Below are 20,589 nucleotides of genomic sequence, written 5' to 3' on the forward strand. Positions count from 1 at the left end.
TGATTTTGAGGGATACTTGTGGATATCCAATTTGCCAGTGACTGCGTTAACTGTGTGTGTGTGTGAAAAATTGCTCCAAATCCTCGTACATCATGTGCCCTGTTCATTGTGTTACATTTTACGGATGTTTCATGAAAAAATAGCTAAATTTTCTACTTTAAAATATTTAATATTAGCTTATAATGCGTACTACCTGCTCACTGGTTTCAATGTTCAAATCGGAAAAATCAGTTCTGCTGATTTTCCAGTTTGAATAGTAGTTCTGCAAACTACTGTGCAGTTTGCAGAACTACTGTTCAAACTATACTGTGTAGTTGCCAAATTGCTTCAACAGTCTGAGTAGGTTGCTTTTATTAAGAGAGAGAGGAGGGGAACACTAATGCATCATGAATGTAAATAGATGCATGAGCGTATGGCGCATACTTAAATATTTCAATGAAAGACATTGAATAAAACCAATTCTCGTAACAAATTCCCAACAATAACAAATCCAATCCATTTTTTTCGTTATAAATGTATATTTAATGCGTATTGGTGGGTTTCATATCATTTTTGTGTTAATTACATTTAGAATTCTTAAATATTTATTTCTTTAGAGGATTATTTTTTCTTCTCCTACCCGAAAAGGAGTAGGGACAATTCCTTTTGCGCCAACTTCAGGAAATAGGTGGGCACTCCTCATCGTCAGCAGTAGAGTTCATTTCTACCAACCGTTTTTAGAAGAAAGAATGATGAGAAAAGTATACAACTGCCATCCTCTGTTCTAATCGAAACTAGATTATAATATGGTGTGAAATCATTAGTTCACGGGTGCCATTTTCTATATTAAAAACGTATTTTTCAACCGTATTATCTGCTCCATAAATCAGTTCCTTTAGTCGCTGATTAAATCAAATCTAAGAAGTTACGTATTACCCTTTCTATTGTTTTATTTTTAGCATAAGGTGGCAATACGATCGAAGGCAAATGCATGTATGATTATTATTACATATCTCCTGGAGTCACTTTGAGGGAGAGAGAGGTTTATACCATTAACAATTAAAACTATAATGAGAAATATGCATTATATTATATTACAATGTGAATAAGTATATAGAGATTACCAAAGTCCACAGAATTACAGAAAATCTCTCTGCCTGTAACATATACTGAAGCTTAAACTCATTCACAACACACTCGGGCAATGCATTCCTTGCGCTGCTTCCAGGGGCGCCCTCTAGTTCTCGCCCTTTCCTTATTTTCCAATCTGAAAAATCTCTCAAATCCATTCGATAAATACTTCTCAATCATATCATCCCTTCGCCTTCTATCAGCCAAACTCTGCAGATTACACGATATCAATGTATCCTTATAGCTAACACTACACAGTACTGAAATCGTTTCAGTCAACTGCCTTTGCACCACCTCTCCAAAATATCTTCGTCCCCCCTCTAAATTTCGGTGACTAGATGTGAGCATAGTAATACAGATGTGGATTGATCAGGGCCTTATACAGTGGAATCGGTACCATTTTATCTCTGTTAATTAATGTTCGTCTTAATATTGTAGCACTCCTCTAAGTTGTGTTAATCACCTTTGCAACACGTCCCTTAAATTTAAAATTCCGATCCACCGTAACCTGAAGATCCGTACTTCCTCCAGCATACTTCCTCAATAGAATAGGCAGTATCCCATCTGCAGTTTCCAAATTTCAAAACCTTAAATTTAACATAATTAAACCGGTATCTCCATTCATATTCATCTGCTCTCGTTTCCAGCTTATTCAGATCCATCTGAAGAGCCACTACATCAGTACTACTCTCAATAACCTTCCCCAGCTTCAAATCATCTGCAAACAATTGAATATCTCCTTGAATTTTAGTGACAATGTCATTGATGGAAAACTTGAAAAGAAGCGATCTCAATACAAATCCCTGTGGAAGTTACTCTACTATAACTTTCCTTTTCCCCAATATTGTCGCTCCATACATAACTCTTTGAGTATATATTAGACAACCAATTGCCAATCCACTCCAACTTAATATCCAAATCCATACGTTGCAGCTTAATAATAATGAAACTCGTGTGTTCGTTATAATCATTGTACCCACTTAAACTACAATGTGCCTGAAAAACACAAATGATCATGGTTATCAATAAGCAGTAAGGAATTTCACAGTTGCTGAATGCCAGTATACTGATACATTAGTAAACTGATTAAGGCTGGAATTTGTAAATATTCGTTTTGTAAATATTCTGCAAGGCATATTTATTATATGCTTTCCATAAGGGGAAAAAACGCGGATATATAAATGCTAATATGAAATGAAATGTTAACTGCAATAGCATAAAAAATGTAGGAAATCTTACTAAATGGTATTTCATCGAGTAGTTTTCATTTAATGTTGCAAATGTATTATTATTAAGAGCTAGCGTGCAAACTCAGGAAGATTTGGGTATTTTAGTTATGAACATTAACACAGATTTGTTCAGGGGAAATTTAAGTAATCTTTCACAAAAAAGCTCCTGTAACATATAGAATAAAGTAATAACGATAGTGATTGATTAGAGAAAAGTACAAACTTGTTTTTAGTTTAATTTGCTGTTCGACAATTTTATTACGGCATGAATGATGGTATTAAACTTTTTTTTATGATCTGACACTGAGAATGGGGACTTCATGTGATGACTACGAGGATCAGTGCTACAAAAGTGAGTAATGTATGGCAAGGTGTGATTGTGCAGGAAAATTTGAATAAAGTTTTGAACACCTGTACCCACTGATGGAAAATCATACTGTTTGGGAAACTATATCGGAGGAAGCACAGGATCTTTGAATGATGATTGGATATAAGTTCGATGTTCAGGAAACGTACCACAACAGTCTTGAACTTCCAGTCAGTCTCTAAAACGTTAAGTTATATAGGGCTAAAAATGCCTCGTTTCCTCCGTGTAAGGCAATTTTAGGTCCTTATTTTAGGTTGTTCTTAAATACTGTTATAAAGTATGGTAATGTTAATAATTTAATATAGCAATTAATTAGCGATAGGTGATGTTACACAATTTCACCATACATACAAATAGGAACTAACAGAAAAACAAAACCAAATATAAAGAAATAACTGCAGAAAAAAATGAAATGGTTCTTAGATAAAATGAATCATTGTAGATAGATTTATTAATACTAAGGTTATTATTATATATGAACGAGCAAAAATCAATTGCGTTTAATTCTACATCATTTTGTTTATCTAATTCAGTAGCAGGGGCGAATTCTGCATGGTTGCTATGCTTGCTGCGCGAGCTCATTAATCGAGAAAGAAATAATATTTATTTGTGAATAAATGCACTCATTTATAAGCATTCCATTTAGGCTTTTATTTTTGTAGACAGAATGTCTTAAGCTTGCGCGGCAATAATTGAGCTTTGCGTTATGTATCGAAGGCCGATGCTTGCTCGTCTAGTCAAAGCTACCTTGGCTTGCTCGGTTGTAAGAGCTTCCATATCCTCGCAGCAGCGCTGTGATTTCATTCGCGCGCATAGCCATTTCACATCGTCTCACTCTCTTGCTTAAACACAGGCCATACGCAGTCACCGTAGCTCTAGCCAGTGAGCTTCAGCCAGTCTTTGCAAGTGTGCGTGTTGCTTCGGAAAATTACGTTACAACCAACTTTTTTATGACGATGTTATTGACCAGTTCATAAAGAAGAACTGTAGGGTAGAATTTGTATTCAAGTAACTAAATTGAAAAAGATACAACATTTATTTTACAAATGATATTTTATTTGTATGATTAAATGTACATACATTTCTAAATATATAGTTTTAAATAGTCAGTAATTCATTATTCCGCTAATCAGACTTCAATCACACCTCTCACTCTCTGAATGATAACAAGAGCAAGAGTGAATTTCAAGTCCAGCATTCGCCCCTGTTCAGTAGTACATCTGTTAAAAAGAAAGTCTGGTATTACCTAACAGAGTTTAAACAGCCGTACAACCGTATAAATTATTTAATTGACTTTCGAAGTAATAAATTTTTCTTTACAGAAAAAAATCGAAGAAATTTCGATGTTACAGATGACTTACGTTTAGTTAAGTGCAGGTTTACTAATACCAGAAGCATCCGCAATAAACTGGTGAAATTCTTAGCATTATTAAATGCAAACCAACCCCAAACTATTGGTATTAGTTAGACCTGGTAGAAAGAAGAAAGATATCCTTACAGGGATATAATGCAATGGATAAGGCGTATTCAGAGAAGACAAACAGAATAAAAAGGGAGGTGGACTATTGCTTAAGATTATAGACAGTGAACGTGATCGAGTCATTAATCCAACCAAAGGCTTTAAGGCAGTCTGGTGCAAAGTAAAAGTTTGCAGGAAAAAAATATACTTGGGTGGTGGAATAAACAAGGTCAACTGAAGATGATTTAGAACTGCACAAATTAACCAAAGGAATATTATTATACGCATACCAGTCACTGAAATAGAAACCTTTATGCGAATATAATTAAACGCCACTTACGCAGCATATATGCAAAATACTGTCACGTGCATCACCACGTGCTATAGGCAGCTCCTTAGGAATACTGCTGGTCAGTAATGGTCAATAGTGTTGATCATAATGGGAAAAACAAACGATCTTTCGGAGATGTGGGCGCCAGCCTGTCTGGCTGCAGCCACGATTACGAAAACAGCAGAGCTGTTTTCTCAAAAGGTGAGATACCCCGGCTGTTTAATCAGTGGAAAAATAATATAAATTGCTTGCTAAGAGGAGTAACTGTGGTCCTAAGACTGTCAGTAATGCGACAATGGCTGCACAAAGAACTTCCTGTATACAGTAGCTGACGAAGCATTTCATAAAGACCATTGCCGACTCATATCTCACCGAATTATGCGCTGGGTATTGGAAGAGGATTGGTATTGCCAGTTTCATCCCTATACGGAAACCAGTCATTTCTGCGAAGTTTCCAGCTCAATGGTCAGTATGTGTAGGTATTAGTGAGACTTGGCCTCAGAGGCAAATGAAATAAGTTGAATTGAATGTAAAGGATCCAGTGTTTTTAGGAAGGAGGGACATGACAGCAGAGATGGGAGTGTGTTGATAATAATATCGAATCATTTGAGTCCTGTTAACTTAAAAAAAAGCTACGATTGCAATATTAGTCATCACAATTAACCACGCAGCAGTGATTTTAAGTTATTTAGGGTAAAATAGAGTCTAATAAGATCAAATACTTGGATCGTTGCTATTAATGACGAATCATTACGGACGAATTTAATTATCCTAATATTAAATGAGTTGCAATAAAATCTCACTAGGCTAATTATTTGAACTACTAATAATCCTCCTCAAGCAGTATATAATAGATGAAATTCGAAGAGTGTATACCTGATTACACTACCAGAAGTGGTTTTAGTTAAAGACCAGAGATTGTACTGGGAGAGAGTTTGCAATGTACTGATCAACGAAATGGCTCAGTATGTGGATGCTCCATTAAGAAATGGGTTACATGCTGAACTACAGGCAGGAAATTATAACCAATTGAGAAGAATACTGGATTCGCTGTCGTGGTGAAGAGTGCTGGATTGGAAGGATCGGCAGTGTATGGAAGAGTAAAAATATTTAAATGATATAATATCGGAATGTATCATTTAAATATTTCGAAGATCAAATAGGTGCATCATGGATACATTCTTATTGAGCAAGCGAATTTAAAGAAAAATATTATTTGAAAGAAATACTGTGAACTGCCTCAGTAAGCTGAAGTCAACCTAAAAGAATAAGTTTGCTGATGGTTTGCTAAAGAGCTGTTTCAGCTAATAAGTGTCTTTTATTAAGGGTTATCAACCGGTATATGCAACATGGAGCTAAGTGCTATCTGTACACCGGATGAAGAATGTTAAGTGCATGAAGAGGAGGTAAAGTTGTTGCATAAACTGAACAAGTATTTGACAATCGCGCTGATATTCCATTAGAATGAATGGGATGTCGATGTAATGCTTTTTTGATTTCTGCAAAGCTTTTGATAGGAAACAGCATTTAAGATTATTGCATAAGTTGGAGGGAAAATGATTGGACCATAAACTAGTAACATTATAACAGGATGGCTGTCATAATGTCGAAAAGTGTGTGTAGGTGGTGTCAGTCTGCAAGATTTAAGGTGCCCATTCTTGTGCTCCAGGGATTAATCCTCGCTCCATTGTTATTCAGTCATTCCATTAATTACATTAGAAAGGCTTTGACTGGAAACATACACTCTGTTAGACGATGGTGCAAAGATAGGTGGTGCAATTAGGAATGCTACTGACATCCAAGTCGTCCAGAATGATTTAAATAATCTGGAATTGTAGATATATGTAAAAGATTGTTCAGTGTTAGTAAATGCAAAGATATCTTGTATAAAGATATTTAAAGGTAACAATGTTATCACTATGGTGTGATAACATATCGAGTGACGCATTATATTGACCTCATTACGCCAGAAGGAAAACGATCAATTTAGAGATCACGGAATTTTAGAAGATAGGAAAGGGAAGTTCAGTGACCATATAGCAAAGACTGCAAATACATACAGAGCTCGGAGGATAATTGCAATGCTGAACCGAACATTGATATCATGTGGGGAGTGCAGGTAGTGTGAATTTTTTTTTTTTTTAATTTATGTTGAACCCATACACGAGAGGTTTGTTGATCAACCTGTAGTACATTAGTGTCGTATATATGGGTAGTGGGTTGGGAAAGGAGGAACTTGTTCATATTCCTTGGGAAACACAACAGAGGGAAGACTGTTCCACAATACAGCAGTTGTAGGGATGAAGGAGGAAGAAACCTGTTCAGTAGCTTTCAAGGTGCACTCTGAAGGGATGCTGAGCAGCAGCTGCACGTGTTCCAACGAGCTTAGTACTAAGTAGGGGAATTATTGATGCTTTTCAGATGAACATTTCCAATGGAAATATTTTCAGAATACACATAGTGCAGAAATCAAACGTCTGTGTGAAAGTCGGGGAGTGAGTTGGTAAGAGATGGGTCATTAATAATTGTAATTACTCTCCTTTGTTTTGAGTCAAACATTTTGAGGGAGTCTTTATGAGCCCAAACCCATATCTGTGGACAATATTCAATAGCTGGACGGATTTGTGATTTGTAAAAGGTTAACAGATGTTTTGAAGTGAAGTAGTGTCTTGAAGAAAAGAGAAATCCTAGTTTTTTAGAACTTGAGGATGCAACGATTGCGATGTGTTTATGCCAGGAGAGTCTTGATGTCATGGTATTACCTTAAATTGCCTGGAAATGTGGGTGTTGTCAAAAATAATAATGGGGGTTCTTTTTATGAGAGATAAGACAGAACAGGGTTTTATTAGCATTGAAATTGAAGAGGTTATCTGAACCCATTAGAGGATGGCTTGGAAATCAGAATTGAGGGCGGTGATGATTAATGTTCTGTAGGTTGAGGTGAGTAAGGTTTTTCAAATGAAAGGGAGTAGTGCAACGTGATGTCATTTGCGAAAGTGCGTAATGTGTTAGATGTCAACTGAAGTAGATCATTGATATATAGCAAGTAGAGAGTTGGTGAGAAGATAGAACCTTGTGGAACCTCAGCATTAGTTGAGTGGTGAGAAGATAAGGAACATCCACAACCACACATCATGTGCATCCAGACAAAGTTGGCAATCCAACTACAGACCAAACGATGGCAATTTGATTAGTAAGCTGTTATGACAGACCCAGTCAAAAGCTTTGGAGATATCAAATGCAACCACTTGAGATTCACCAAACTTCTCCAAGGCATTTGTCCACAGATATGGGTAAACATATGTAGTAGATTCATTGAAAGCTTGAGTCACTATCAGTGAGAGCTCGATGGATGGAGACTGGCTGTTCATTTTATCTTCAAAAAGTCAGAATTGTGATAAAGGAGCTCCGCCCATTCCATGTGGGGGATAGTAGAGTTAGAATATTTATTATTACACACTTTCTCAGCAAACCAAAAGTTTCTCAGTAACAAAAAGCAGACTTCTTTTGGTTACTGAAAGAAATACATGTTTGGTTGGAAGTCAATAAAGAGATAAACTACTCTCGTAATAAATATTCTAACGTAATCCTTCCTTTTTTGTTCCAATTGTCTCTCAGAATAATTCATACTTAATTGCAACTCAGAACAGGCATTTCCCAACAAGTATTGTTCACCAAGAAAATGCTCCTTGTCACAAGGCTCGCGTTGAGCAAGCATAGTTTGAAGAGAATAGCCAAACATTTCATATGCTCATCTAGCTGCATAATTATCCTGATGTGAATTTCATCGAACATTTGTCAGATTCATGGGAAATCTCCACATTGTCTGGTTACAACAAACCTCGCTCGATCACTGACATGAGGTACGTTATTCTGTCTAGTTGGTCAAGAAAACCGCAGGATACCTTTTTTTTTTTTTTTTCGTGGTCTAGTGGAGTCGATGTCAAGACGAATAAGTGATTTTCTCGGTCAAAAGATGCCCACCACGTTAATGGGTAGATGGTCCTAATGTTTTGTCTCACGAGTGTATGAAATATATATATACACGTATATGAAATGAAATATCACACTTATCTTGCTCAGTATAGATAGGGCAACCTGATGGACAAACATTCCTATATCTTTCATGCGATAAATGATAGCGTTCACTTCATCCTCTGATTACACAGGATATGATATACTTGTTAAAAAAATGCTTTGTAGACGATTTGTTGCAAAACGCAATACAGACAAAAAAGGAATGATGGCGAAATACTTTACGTGTTGTGTTGGATGTAATTTTATTTTGTGCAAAGAATAATTTACCTCTTAGAGGTGCGCAAGAAATTATTGGTAATCCGAATGCAGGAATTTTTCTAAACTTGATTGAATTAATAAGCCGATATAATATGACCATCGCAGAACATGTTGCTAATCATAAGGGGTCTGTTTCATACTTATCTAATAAGATTCAAGACGAATTTCTTTTGCTCTTAGAGAACCATGTGCGAACTGAAATTCGAACATGGTTCGAACCATGAATTCAGAATTAAACAATCGAAATACTTTTCCTTGATGTTTTACTGCACACCTGATGTATCGCATCACGAACAAATGTGCCAAATTATTTGATATGTAGTTATTAGGAACGATTCTATTTCGATTGAAGAAAGCTTTATAGATTTTATAGCGATAAAAGAAAAAACTGGTAGCGGTTTAGCCTATGAAATTGTCAATAAATTAGAAAAAGATGGACTCGATATTCTAAACGTTAGAGGTCAAGGATATGACAATAGGGTGAACATGGCGGGTGTTTATAATGAAGTACAAGCCATAATTTCTAAAAAAAAACGAACAAGCTATGTACATTACTTGTGCGGCTCACAGCCTTAATTTGGTTTGTAAAAATGCTGCTTCTTCAAATGCTAACATGATCACATTTTTCGGAATCGTTCAGAGACTTTACACGTTTTTTTTTTGTGAATTCGACGACTAGATGGGATAAACTAATGTCTGTATTAAAAACAACTTTAAAAGGTCATACAGACACACGATGGGCCTCAAGAGCAAATTCCGTCAAGGAATTGCACCAACAAATACCCCAAGTGTATAAGATATTAATTGATTTGGAAAATGAGCATCATTGCAATGCGCTGAAATTAAAAGCATATTGAAACAAATACATTTTAAAATTCTTATGTACGTTATCTACCTGGAATTTAATATTGCAAGAAGTTGATAAAATAAACAAAGTTTTGCAATAAAAAACGATAACTATAATTAAAGCTTCACGTTTAATAGAAGGATTATCTAATTCCTTGCAGACTCCATATGGGATGATTATCTAATTCCTTGCAGACTCCAAATGAAAGACTCCATATGGGAAAATATTTTTTCTAAGAGTGAAAACTTGGCTTCAGAAATTGAATTGTCTACAGATTTTGAAAACAAACGAAGCCAAATTATTAAATTAGATGATCAATCTCAGCAATCAGTTCCTTATAATGATAAATATTTACTTACAGTAGAAATGAAAGGAGTAATAGATATTTTAAAAACACAACTTAGATAGAGATATGAAAAACTATATGGGATTTCGCCTGACTTCGAATTCTTAATAGGTGAAAAATGAAAGTCGATGGATACAGAAAATTAAAAAAAAAAAAAACAGTTTGTGATTCATCCTTTAAACATCCAAACGATATAAACTCTGTAGAATTATTATCAGAAATAATCAGTTTCAAAAATCAGGCAATGACGTTAATTCCAGACCTTAAAGCAGCTACAAGTTTAGATCTTTTAAAAACGATTCATGAATATAGTTTAGTTCTCAGTCCTATCCAAATTTAGAAGATTCATTGGGAATAGTCCTAAGACTATTCTGAATGCATCTTGAGTGAAAGAGGCTTCAGTAAACTAAAAAATTATCAAAACATATTTAAGATCGTCACTTGCTCAAGAAAAATTGTCAAATATGGCAATTTTATCAATCGAATAGGAATTTACAAAACAAATAAATTTTGATAAAATAATTGATGAATTGGCTTCACCAAAAGCAAGAAAAGTAAAACTTTAAAAAAAGATTTTATATTGCACATTTATTTATATAAGTATTATTAATATTATTTTGTCTCTATTATTAAATTAAATTATTGAAAAAATTTTAATATTCTAATTCATCTCATGTGCAATACTTATTTTCTGTTTCTTTTGTTAAGGTTGGCGTGATTTCATTTTTAATATGTGTAATTTTATGTTCCTACTACTATTGTATTATTACTGCATTCTGTGACTTTTTTTATTTAATAATTAATAAATTTATTTTGTTCCCAAAATCATTTATTTATTTATTTATTTTTAATACTTATTAGAAATAAAAAACTATATACATAGGGGCGAAAATTTATCGTCCTGCCTCAAGTGAAAATACCTCTAGGCCCGGCTCTGATGCTAACCATTCTTCGTGCTATGATACGCCGCTATGCATGAAAACCTACCAGTTAATCTGCCCAAACAGCTTTTGAAGTATCGAAACTATGAAACATTACAGCATGCGCGCAGTGTAAGTATGAAAGAGGGCATGCGTACTGCGCTTCTGAAATGTGTGATTTGTGACATTACTGAAAAGATAAAACAACTTTACGAAGCAAAAGTTTACAGATCAATATTTGTATGCTTTTTACAACTTTGCGAAGGATGTTTCGTAATAACTCTCTGCACCAAGAATTTACCTCACGTGAATCAGAGCAATATTCAATTAACTGTCGAAGTAACGTATGAAAACAAAATACAAACAAAAAAGAAGAGGAAAGTTATTTCCTTCTCTTCTACTCTCGTGCCAGGATCATGTCCTTTTCATGGTATTCCATGTAAATAATGTAATTTCATAGGATATTAAATATTTTATTTCGAAATATTTAATATTTTTCATAATGCTTCATACTTGCTTAAGCTTAAATACATTTGAATGGATTACTTGTTATATAACATAATAAAATTAATTTTGTGGTGGCGCTTTTACTCATAAGGTCGCTTTCACTAATGGTCTAAAAGTAAGTTTTTTTGTTTTTGCCTGTTTTGTGCTTAAAAATCAGTAAATTGAATACTTGCATTTTGTATCTAGTTAAAAACCAGAAGTTAAACTGACTCTGTACTGAGATAAGCCGCATTATGAGCTCTGCATGCCACGTACACTAACAGTATCGGTTCAGTGTAAAGTATCGCTTCTGCGTTTGTTCGCCATATTAAGTAGTGGACTATTTTCTCTTGACATATACAATATAAACAGGAGGTCAATTTTTCTTACTTATTTTCAGGAGAAATATCCTTATCCCTCTCAATAACTCCTTACTTTTCCAAAACGATCGTTTTTATAATTAAGCAAGCGGTTGGCAAAACTTCACGTGCCTGCTAGCCGATGAATTGAATTACGACATCAGATATGACGTCATTGTCATCTTACACCAGGCCTACATATGTTTGGGAGTGGAATTAGTTTTGATTTTATGTAACGCTAGCCACGTGGGCAGAAGCACGTGCATATATAATTGTCCCACGTTATGCCGGGTAGTGCTCTCTCTGAGAGAACTCGTTGCGCTGTAATGGGTCGATTACATATGCTATTTCAAATTTTTTTTTTTTTTTTTTTTTTTTTTTTTGATTGAGGAAAAAACATGTGGACGAGTCACTGAAAAAACTGCAGAGTAGTATAATACAACTGAAATTTCGAAATAAGCATAACATGCAATTTCTTACATTTTAGTTATAACAGACAAAAAAAAAGAAAATTACGGCTCTTCACTACATTTTGAATTATTCTATTTCGAAAATCAGACTATTTCCATTCCTATGGTCTTTTCATGAACATGGGAGCCTAGGGGAAAGCGCAGCAGAAGCATTTGTGTACCAAATTTATTTTATATGTATACCAAATGGGTTATGCTGTTATCAGATTGTTATAGTGTAATTTATATGTATTGAAAAATAGGAGTGATAGCATTCATCCTTGTCCTACTGCTCTTAATATTATTATTACACCCTCCATGGAGTCAGCTGACTCTTTGCAGGAACATTCAACTAAGAACATGTACTCAATCTTAATATCCTTAACACTCCATACATTAACAGCATATTCCAGTAATTCATGCCATTCATGCACAATTCTCCATGTAAAAATCTACTCCTCACGCCCTTCTTCATCAGACACCTGGTTTTCAGAAGGATAAAGAGATGTTGGAAAGGGTCCAGAGGTGACTGACCAAGGTAGTTTCTAACCTCTGGAATGTCGAGTATGAGGAAAGATTGAAAAGATGCAACTTGCAAAGTCTGATGGAAAGGAGAAAGAGGGGAGATGTGATAGAGACCTAAAAGTTATTAAGGGGTTGTTATAGGATCAATGCTGGAGTGGTTCTAAAGAAAATAGTGGGAGAACAGAGGTCATCTCTGGAAACTGTATAAAGAGGGTGTGTGAGTAGGGGAGTGAGAAGCAGGTTTTTTACATGCAGAGTTGTGAATGATTGGAATGCCTTGCCTGAGCGTGTGGTGTCTGCAGAGAATTTGAGTGTGTTTAAAGCACAGTATGATGAGCTGTGTGTATGATAAAAGGAGCTCCTAGATGAGTCTTTGACTTCGTGGTTCTTGGGTAATAATAATAATAATAACTTCTAGGGATGGCTTATGGTTCTTCCCCTCTCACCTTCTACTATTTTTATAATCCTCGGGATTAAACTAATAAAATCTCCTCACTAACTTCAACGTCTATGCCTCTATCATAACTCCTCTTTTCCTCCTATCCACCAAACTGCAATCCACATTCCTCCATAGCCAACATTCCAGAGTCCTGATATTGTCAGTCACTCATCTCTGGACCCTCAACAATGTTTTCACATCACAGTGAACTCCAGGTAACCAAATCTGATCTGACCAGTGCTCTAAACTTCAGACTACTGTCGGCCATCACTCCCAAATCTTGAATCTCATCCACTTCCTTCATGACAGTATAGTATGCCCACAGATGTGAGACCCTTCAACACTTCTGTGCATGTCAAAAGAAGGAGAATCCATTCCGTTTATAGGGTAATTAGTCCGTATTGTGGGATGAGTTGTTTATTATTACACGTCGGAAAATTAACTTCTCTTTTATGATCATTATAGTTTTTAAAGTGGTAACTATTTTGCTTGTATAACAGAAAATTTTACGTATAAAGCATGTGATTTCACATGTTGGTGACCAATTCATACATTGCCTTATTTCTTTCTTCCCTTCAACATGAATTGACTCTTCTTGACAGCCTGCCATTTCATTTCTGCACTCCAAAATGCACTCCTTTTACTTATTAATGTGAAAACTACAATCCCACTGCTTTGTTCAAATCAAAAGATTATTCAAATCTTTTTGAAGGGAATTTGAATCATCAGCAAACAACTGAAGACTCCCAGTCAGTCTACATGATATATCATTTTCAAACAAGTTAAGCAGCAGGGGCCTCAAGAATAGAACCCTGGGGCATGCTACTTGCTACTCTCCTTTTTTTTTTTTGATGCATTTTTCCATCATACACAACTTGCTGGTATCATTCAGAGAGCCAATCACCAATCCATCCTCTGCAGCTTGTTCACCAATTTATCATGTGGTAATTTATCGAACACTTTTTGCAGAGTCCAAGAATATAACTGTATATGATTCTCCCTTATCTAACATGCTTGTTATACAATGCAAATAAATTTCTAGAACAAGATATACCCTTTACATATCCATGCTGAGTATCATAAAGAATACTATGTTCATCAACCCAATCTTGTATTCTCTTTCTAACCAATGTCTCCAACACCTTGACTATAACTGCAGTTATACATAGTGGTCTGTAATTGTTCTAGTAGCAATGTAAGGTCCGTAATTGGAAACTTCTGTCCTAGAACCATGCTTGTGGAATGGTACTATTTTCCCTTCTTTCCACTCCTTAGGAACCTTACCTACTGCAGACTTTCATTAAATAACTAGGTTGTGCACTGGTTATTTAATGTTGTGCACATTCTTTAAAAATGTGTGCATAAATTCCTTAATATCTAATCCAATCAACATCTGCTAAACTTCTTTCACTTCCAATCCTCTTAATACTTTTCTCCCTTCTACATGTTGCACAGCATCATTTACACCATTATGATATACACTGATGACTATCCATGAATATCAGCCTCCCATAATTATTTTTCCTCTTGCTTGCCATATATCAGAAGAATTCCCTTGAATTAATCTTGGTCTGACCAGACACTCACCGCTCATATGGCTGAGTGGTAAGCGTATCCGCTCTCCGACCAAACGGTTGTGGGTTCGTATACCGCTGTGGACATAGATGTTTGTAAGTCTATGAAAATACTAGTGAATGATGGTGGGCAGTAGATGGCATTGGTGTAGTTCATTGTAGTGGGTCAGTTGAGTGGTGGAGACGGAGGGTTGTGGAGGAAGTGTGCCCTCCCTCGAGGACTCCCTGGAGATATCACATAATAATAATAATAATAATTTTTCCTTTTTTACCATGCTTGTCACCTTCCTAGCCTGTAGTTTATATTCTTTATGGATCTGATTGTCACGAACTGTCTTATACCTAATCCATAACCTTTTCCTTTCAAACATAGCTGCTTAATTTCACTATCCATCCATTTAACTCTTAACTCTATTTACTCCCCTAATCCTTGGAATGCAGTTATACATTGCTTGTGTCGGAGCTTATGAATTTCCATGCACTGTCATCTTTTCTGCACAGTTCATCTTGCCAACATATAGTTGCATTGTAGGTGCATTGTAATGTAGTTGCACCGTTGTTGCTAGCCTGGTTGGCTGAGTGGTTAGTATATCTGCACTCCAGCCAAAAGGCTGTGGGTTTGAATCCCACCATGGGTATGAATGTTTGTGATTTCTGTGAAAATACTAGTGGTGGCGGACAGTAGATGCTATTTGTGTTGTTGCAGTTCATTGCAGTTGGTGGATTGAGTGGTGGAGACAGAGTTGTAGAGCAGGTGCCCTCTCTCGATGAGGCTTTCGACTCCCTGGAGGTATCACATAATAATATTGATGTTAGTGACTACAGAGCTTCCTATAAACACCAACTTCAGAATTCCACATGTATCTTTGGCAGTAACCTTTTCTTGTTTCGCCACTTCCTACACAAGTACCTCATGATCACTCCCACCGACTGGTGACATTGTTAATACCTCATTAACAACTACATCTTGTGAAGTTGTAGCTCAGGCCAAAAAAGCAACGAATATTGTGAGGAAAGCTAAAAGAAAGTACGAAGCTAAAGGCAATCCGAAAGAATTATATTGTTATGCCGCAAGCAAAATAAAGAATGAATATGGAAGAATAACTTTATTGAATGCAGATAGTACTCAAGTGTTGGAAGCTAATGAGATTGTTCAGTTAATGAGTGCTCACTTTGCTAAGATATATCAACAAGGTGTATGTAGCATGGTGCACAGTGCGACTGTTACGTTGGATGAAGAGTTAGAGGAGGTTGAAGAGCTGTTGCATTACCTGGATAAGAATTTGTCAATAGGGACAGATGGAATATCAGCCTGTTTGCTAAAGGAATGTTCATCCGAATTGGCTATGCCTTTTACGCATTTATAGAACTTGAGTCTCAGCTCTGGAATGATGCCACAGGAATGGAAGGAATGTATAATAGGTTCAAGGGTGGTGCAAAAACTGATGTGTCTAACTACCAACCTTTAAGTTTCTCTGGTTTGATAGTGAAGATTTTAGAGAAGTTGGTAAGAACTAGCATACAGAAATGGGTAGACAAACATGCTATACTCTGCAAGGAACAGCATAGGTTTACTAAAAGAAGGTCATGTTTTAGCAATTTGCTCATATTTTATAACAATGTTATGGCCAAGTTGGATAAAGGGAATGGATAATGTTGTATTTTTCTAAGGCATTTGATAGGATACCACATGAAAAGCTGTTGCATAAACTAGAGAATATGGGATTGGAATATAATCTCTTGACTTGGATCAGGGGATGGTTGACAGACAGACAGATATCAAAAAATGGTATACACTGGGTGTGAACCAGTGGTGTACCTCAGGGTTCAGCCCTTGGGCCATTAGTGTTCAATCTATACATTAATGACATCAGGCAGGGTCTAACATCAGATGTGCAATTGTTTGCTGATGATGAGATAGGCAGGGCAATCAGGGATGCTACTGATATTCTGCAATTACAAAATGATTTGAATAGACAGGAAATTTGGGCAAACAAAAATGGCTATCAGTTTAATGTTAGTAAGTGTAAAATTAGGCACTTCGGTGTGATTAGAGTTCCGGCATATTATATCAGCGTGGTTATGCTGCAAGAAGCTGAAGAGGCAAGGGATCTTTTTATCAGTGGATAACAAGTTCAAAGGTCACATAGCAAAAGTTGCAAATACAACTCAGAGAATAATTGCGATGTTGAAGCGAACTTTGACATGTAAGGATTAGGAAGTCGTTTTACCTCTTAATAAGAGGCAAAACGCTCATCGAAGGCTTTATTAAGACCATGCCTGGATTACTGTGCACAGATTTGGTCTCCCAGGTTCCAAGGGGGATAAAGAAGCTGTGGAAAGGGTGAAAAGAAGAGTTATAAACATTATATCTATATTTTGGGATTTAGATTATGAGGACAGAGTGTGAGTATGTGGATTGCAGAACTCTGTTTAACAGGAGAAGGAGGGGTGATATGATAGAGGTCTATAAACTTTTGAATGGGTGTTATAGGATTTCAACTGATATTTTTTGCTATATGGAAGGTGGGAGAGGGAAAACACAGGGGGGTCATCCATGGAAGTTAAGTTTCTTCACAGTCGAGAAAAGGATAAGAGCTAGGTTTTTCTCGCAGAGAGAGTGAGTGAGTGGAATAATTTGCCCTTAGAGATAGTGAGTGCATCTAGTGTGGATGAATTTAAGGGAAGGTATGATAGTTAGTTTCGGTGATTGATATCCTCCCTCAATGAATTCTTGATTCCCTGCAGGTGTCAGATAATAATAATAATAATAAGTTATCACCAAATCTAAAACACTAAAGTTTTTTCTATATGCCTTCCCATTCTGATATTTGTTGTAATTTATTATATTTTATGAGCTGGTTTGGATATATATTTAAATTGGTTAATGTTTTAAATCATTTTTGTCTATTTATTTCATCAAAAGGCTTTTTCATAATCAATGAAGGGCACATTTCTTTTTTGAAATTCTCTTCTCTTTTCAATTAATAATTTTAGAGTGAAAATTCAGTATATTAGCATTTTTGGAATTCATTTTATTCTAGTAGTTTGTCCTCTACAATAATGTTTAGTTTCTCTTTTAATATTCCTGCATATATTTTGTATCCTGCATTTAGCAGCCTAATTCCCCTGCAGTTATTGCAGTCATCTTTATTTCTGCTGGCATGATTTGCCGAGTAGTTAGCATCTTCGCTTTCCAGCGAAGAGTCTGTGGGTTTGAATTCTTACCAGGGGCATGAATGTTTGTGATTTTCCTACTAGTCCTGGCACAGTATGGTCTTTGTGCCATAAAAATCAAAAATAACTAACTCTTTATTTTCTTTTGCATATTACATATACAAATACATATTAATTATTATTATTATTCAGGCCTCCATGGAGTCAAAAGACTCATCGTGGAAGGTCTTTCCTAAGAAACACAAAGTCTATCATGACTTATCGAGAGGAGGTCACCCCTAAGAAACACAAAGTCTATCATACCGCTCCTTAAACTCATTGACCATTCTCACTCTCACCACTCCATCAGGCAATGCATTCCATGGTTCAACCACCCTCCATGCAAAGAAACCACTCCTCATCCTCTTGCTCACAGTTTCCTTTCGTAACTTCCAGGGATGGCCTCTTGTCATCACTCCTTCCTGCTGTTCAACCAAGCAAAAGAACTCCCCAGTGTTAAGTCCCAGGAAATTTGCTCACAGTTTCCTTTCCATGGAATCAAAAGACTCATCGTGGGAGGTCCTTCCTAAGAAACACAAAGTCTATCATGACTTATCGAGGGGAGGTCCCCCCCTAAGAAACACAATGTCTATCATACCGCTCCTTAAACTCATTGACCGTTCTTGCTCTCACCACTCCATCAGGCAATGCATTCCATGGTTCAACCACCCTCCATGCAAAAAAACCACTCCTCACCCTCTTGTCCACAGTTTCCTTTCGTAACTTCCAGGGATGGCCTCTTATCATCACTCCTTCCTGCTGTTAAACCAAGCAAAAGAACTCCCCAGTGTCAAGTCCCAGGAAACTTGCTCACAGTTTCCTTTCATAACTTCCAGGGATGCCCTCTTGTCATCACTCTTTCCCGCTGTTCAACCAAGCAAAAGAACTCCCCTGTAACTACCTCTCAACAGTTTAAAAGTCTCAATCATATCACCTCTCCTTCTTCTATCTACCAACCTCTGCAGTCCACATTCCCTCAGCCGATCCTCATACCTATCATTGTACAGTCTTGAAACCATCTTTGTTATCTGCCTTTGTATCCTTTCCACAGTTAATTTATGCCCTTCAAATCCTGGGGACCAAATCTGAGAACAATAATCCAAGTGTGGTCTGATCAGGGTCTTATACAACAGAATGATAACTGTTTTATCTCTACAGATCAGCATCCTTCTCATTATTATAGCAATCCTCTGTGTTACCTTCACCACCTTTGCAATATGTCCCCTAAATTTCAGGTTTCTATCAATCATCAACCCCAGATCTCTTGTCTCCCCTACTTCCTACAGTTTATTTCCTCCCATAGAGTATGCAGCGTCCCATCGATGTTTCCCAAACCTCAAGACCTTACATTTTGCTGCATTAAACTTATACCCCATTCATTTGCCCATCTATCTAGCTTATTCAAATCCTCTTGCAGGGCTACCACATCTGCACTATTACTATTAACCCTTCCCAGCTTTGCATCATCCGCAAACAACTGAATATCCCCTTGCAATCCACTGACATGTGTCATTGATAAGGTTAAACAATATGAGTCCCAGTACTGAGCCCTGTATGACCCAACTTGTAACCCTCTGCTTCCATGAAACTGCCCCACCATACACAACTCTGATACCTATCGGACAGCCAATCCTGAATCCAGTTGACCAATCTGACTTCCAGACCCATGTATTGCAACTTGAATATCAGCTTATTATGTGGCACCCTGTCAAATGCCTTTGCTAAGTCTAGGAAAATGGCAGTATATGCCTTTCCCTCATCTAATGCTCTTGTAACTTTATCATAAAAGGCTAGCATATTGCTAAAACAAGAGCGCCCCTTCACAAATCCATGTTGACTCTCACAGATAACATTACCCTCATCTGTCGAATGCTGTATACGGTCCCTCACCACTTTCTCCAAGATCTTACTAACTACTGATGACACACAAACTGGCCTATAATTAGACACTTCCAGTCTGCTACTGCTGTTATGCAATGGCACTATCTTACCTTCCTTCCATTCCATGGGCACCTTTCCCGCAGCCAGCTTTTCATTGAAAAGCTGGGTCAAAGGCACCGTCAGTTCCCTACCACATTCTCTCAAAACTCATGGTGAAATACCATCCAGTCCCACAGCTTTACTGACATCCAGAGTACTCAGTATTTGAAACACACTCTCCTCCTGTACCTTTAAACATCGAACCTGCCCAATCCCTCCAATGAAGTTTTCATTGAACAGTTCCACTATGTCCTCTGCATCAGTCACTCTATTCCCATTTTTTACATATTAAGATATTTACATATTAATTATAATGAATTTTGCATGGCAAATACTGGCTTGTGGAATATATTGTCCCTAAATGTACATCATTAGAAATATATGCTCATTTTTGTAATTCAAAATTCATCATTTCTTATATCATTTAGTTGTGGTGTTTCAATATCTACATCAGTAACTGTAGATTCATTTCATGCTTACATTCTCCAGTATGGTCGAAGCAGATAACTTTTGTCGGTTGCCATGTCAGCACTGTTATGCTTTCGTAAATGTTGAAAATTATGATTTTCATGTAAATGAACGATGCCCAAAAAGACTTGTGGAATGCTCTTTGTGCAGACTAGAAGTACCAATGGAATCTCTAAAGGTAAGTTGAT

General features: G+C 36.5%; 1 protein-coding gene across 4 annotated transcripts in view; it reads left to right on the forward strand.

Annotated features, from left to right (window-relative positions):
* Positions 1 to 11,323: 11,323 nt before the first annotated feature.
* Positions 11,324 to 20,589, forward strand: part of LOC150106115 (uncharacterized) — a 171,668-nt gene continuing 162,402 nt past the window's right edge. Inside the window, exons 1-2 of one of the 4 annotated variants that reach the window (XM_090394488.1) lie at positions 11,324 to 11,344; positions 20,362 to 20,579. In XM_090394488.1, the coding sequence (XP_090250614.1) occupies positions 20,406 to 20,579 (174 nt within the window). In that variant the 5' untranslated portion in view covers positions 11,324 to 11,344; positions 20,362 to 20,405. Of the gene's footprint in view, positions 11,354 to 11,438; positions 11,528 to 20,361; positions 20,580 to 20,589 lie in introns of those variants that run through there. The other 3 variants (XM_090394489.1, XM_090394490.1, XM_090394491.1) reach the window with 3 other exon arrangements.

This window comes from Typopeltis vanoorti, chromosome 6 (assembly GCF_054136105.1).
Source record: "Typopeltis vanoorti isolate ZY-2024b chromosome 6, IOZ_Tvanoo_1.0, whole genome shotgun sequence".
Classification (NCBI taxonomy): Eukaryota; Metazoa; Arthropoda; class Arachnida; order Uropygi; family Thelyphonidae; genus Typopeltis; species Typopeltis vanoorti.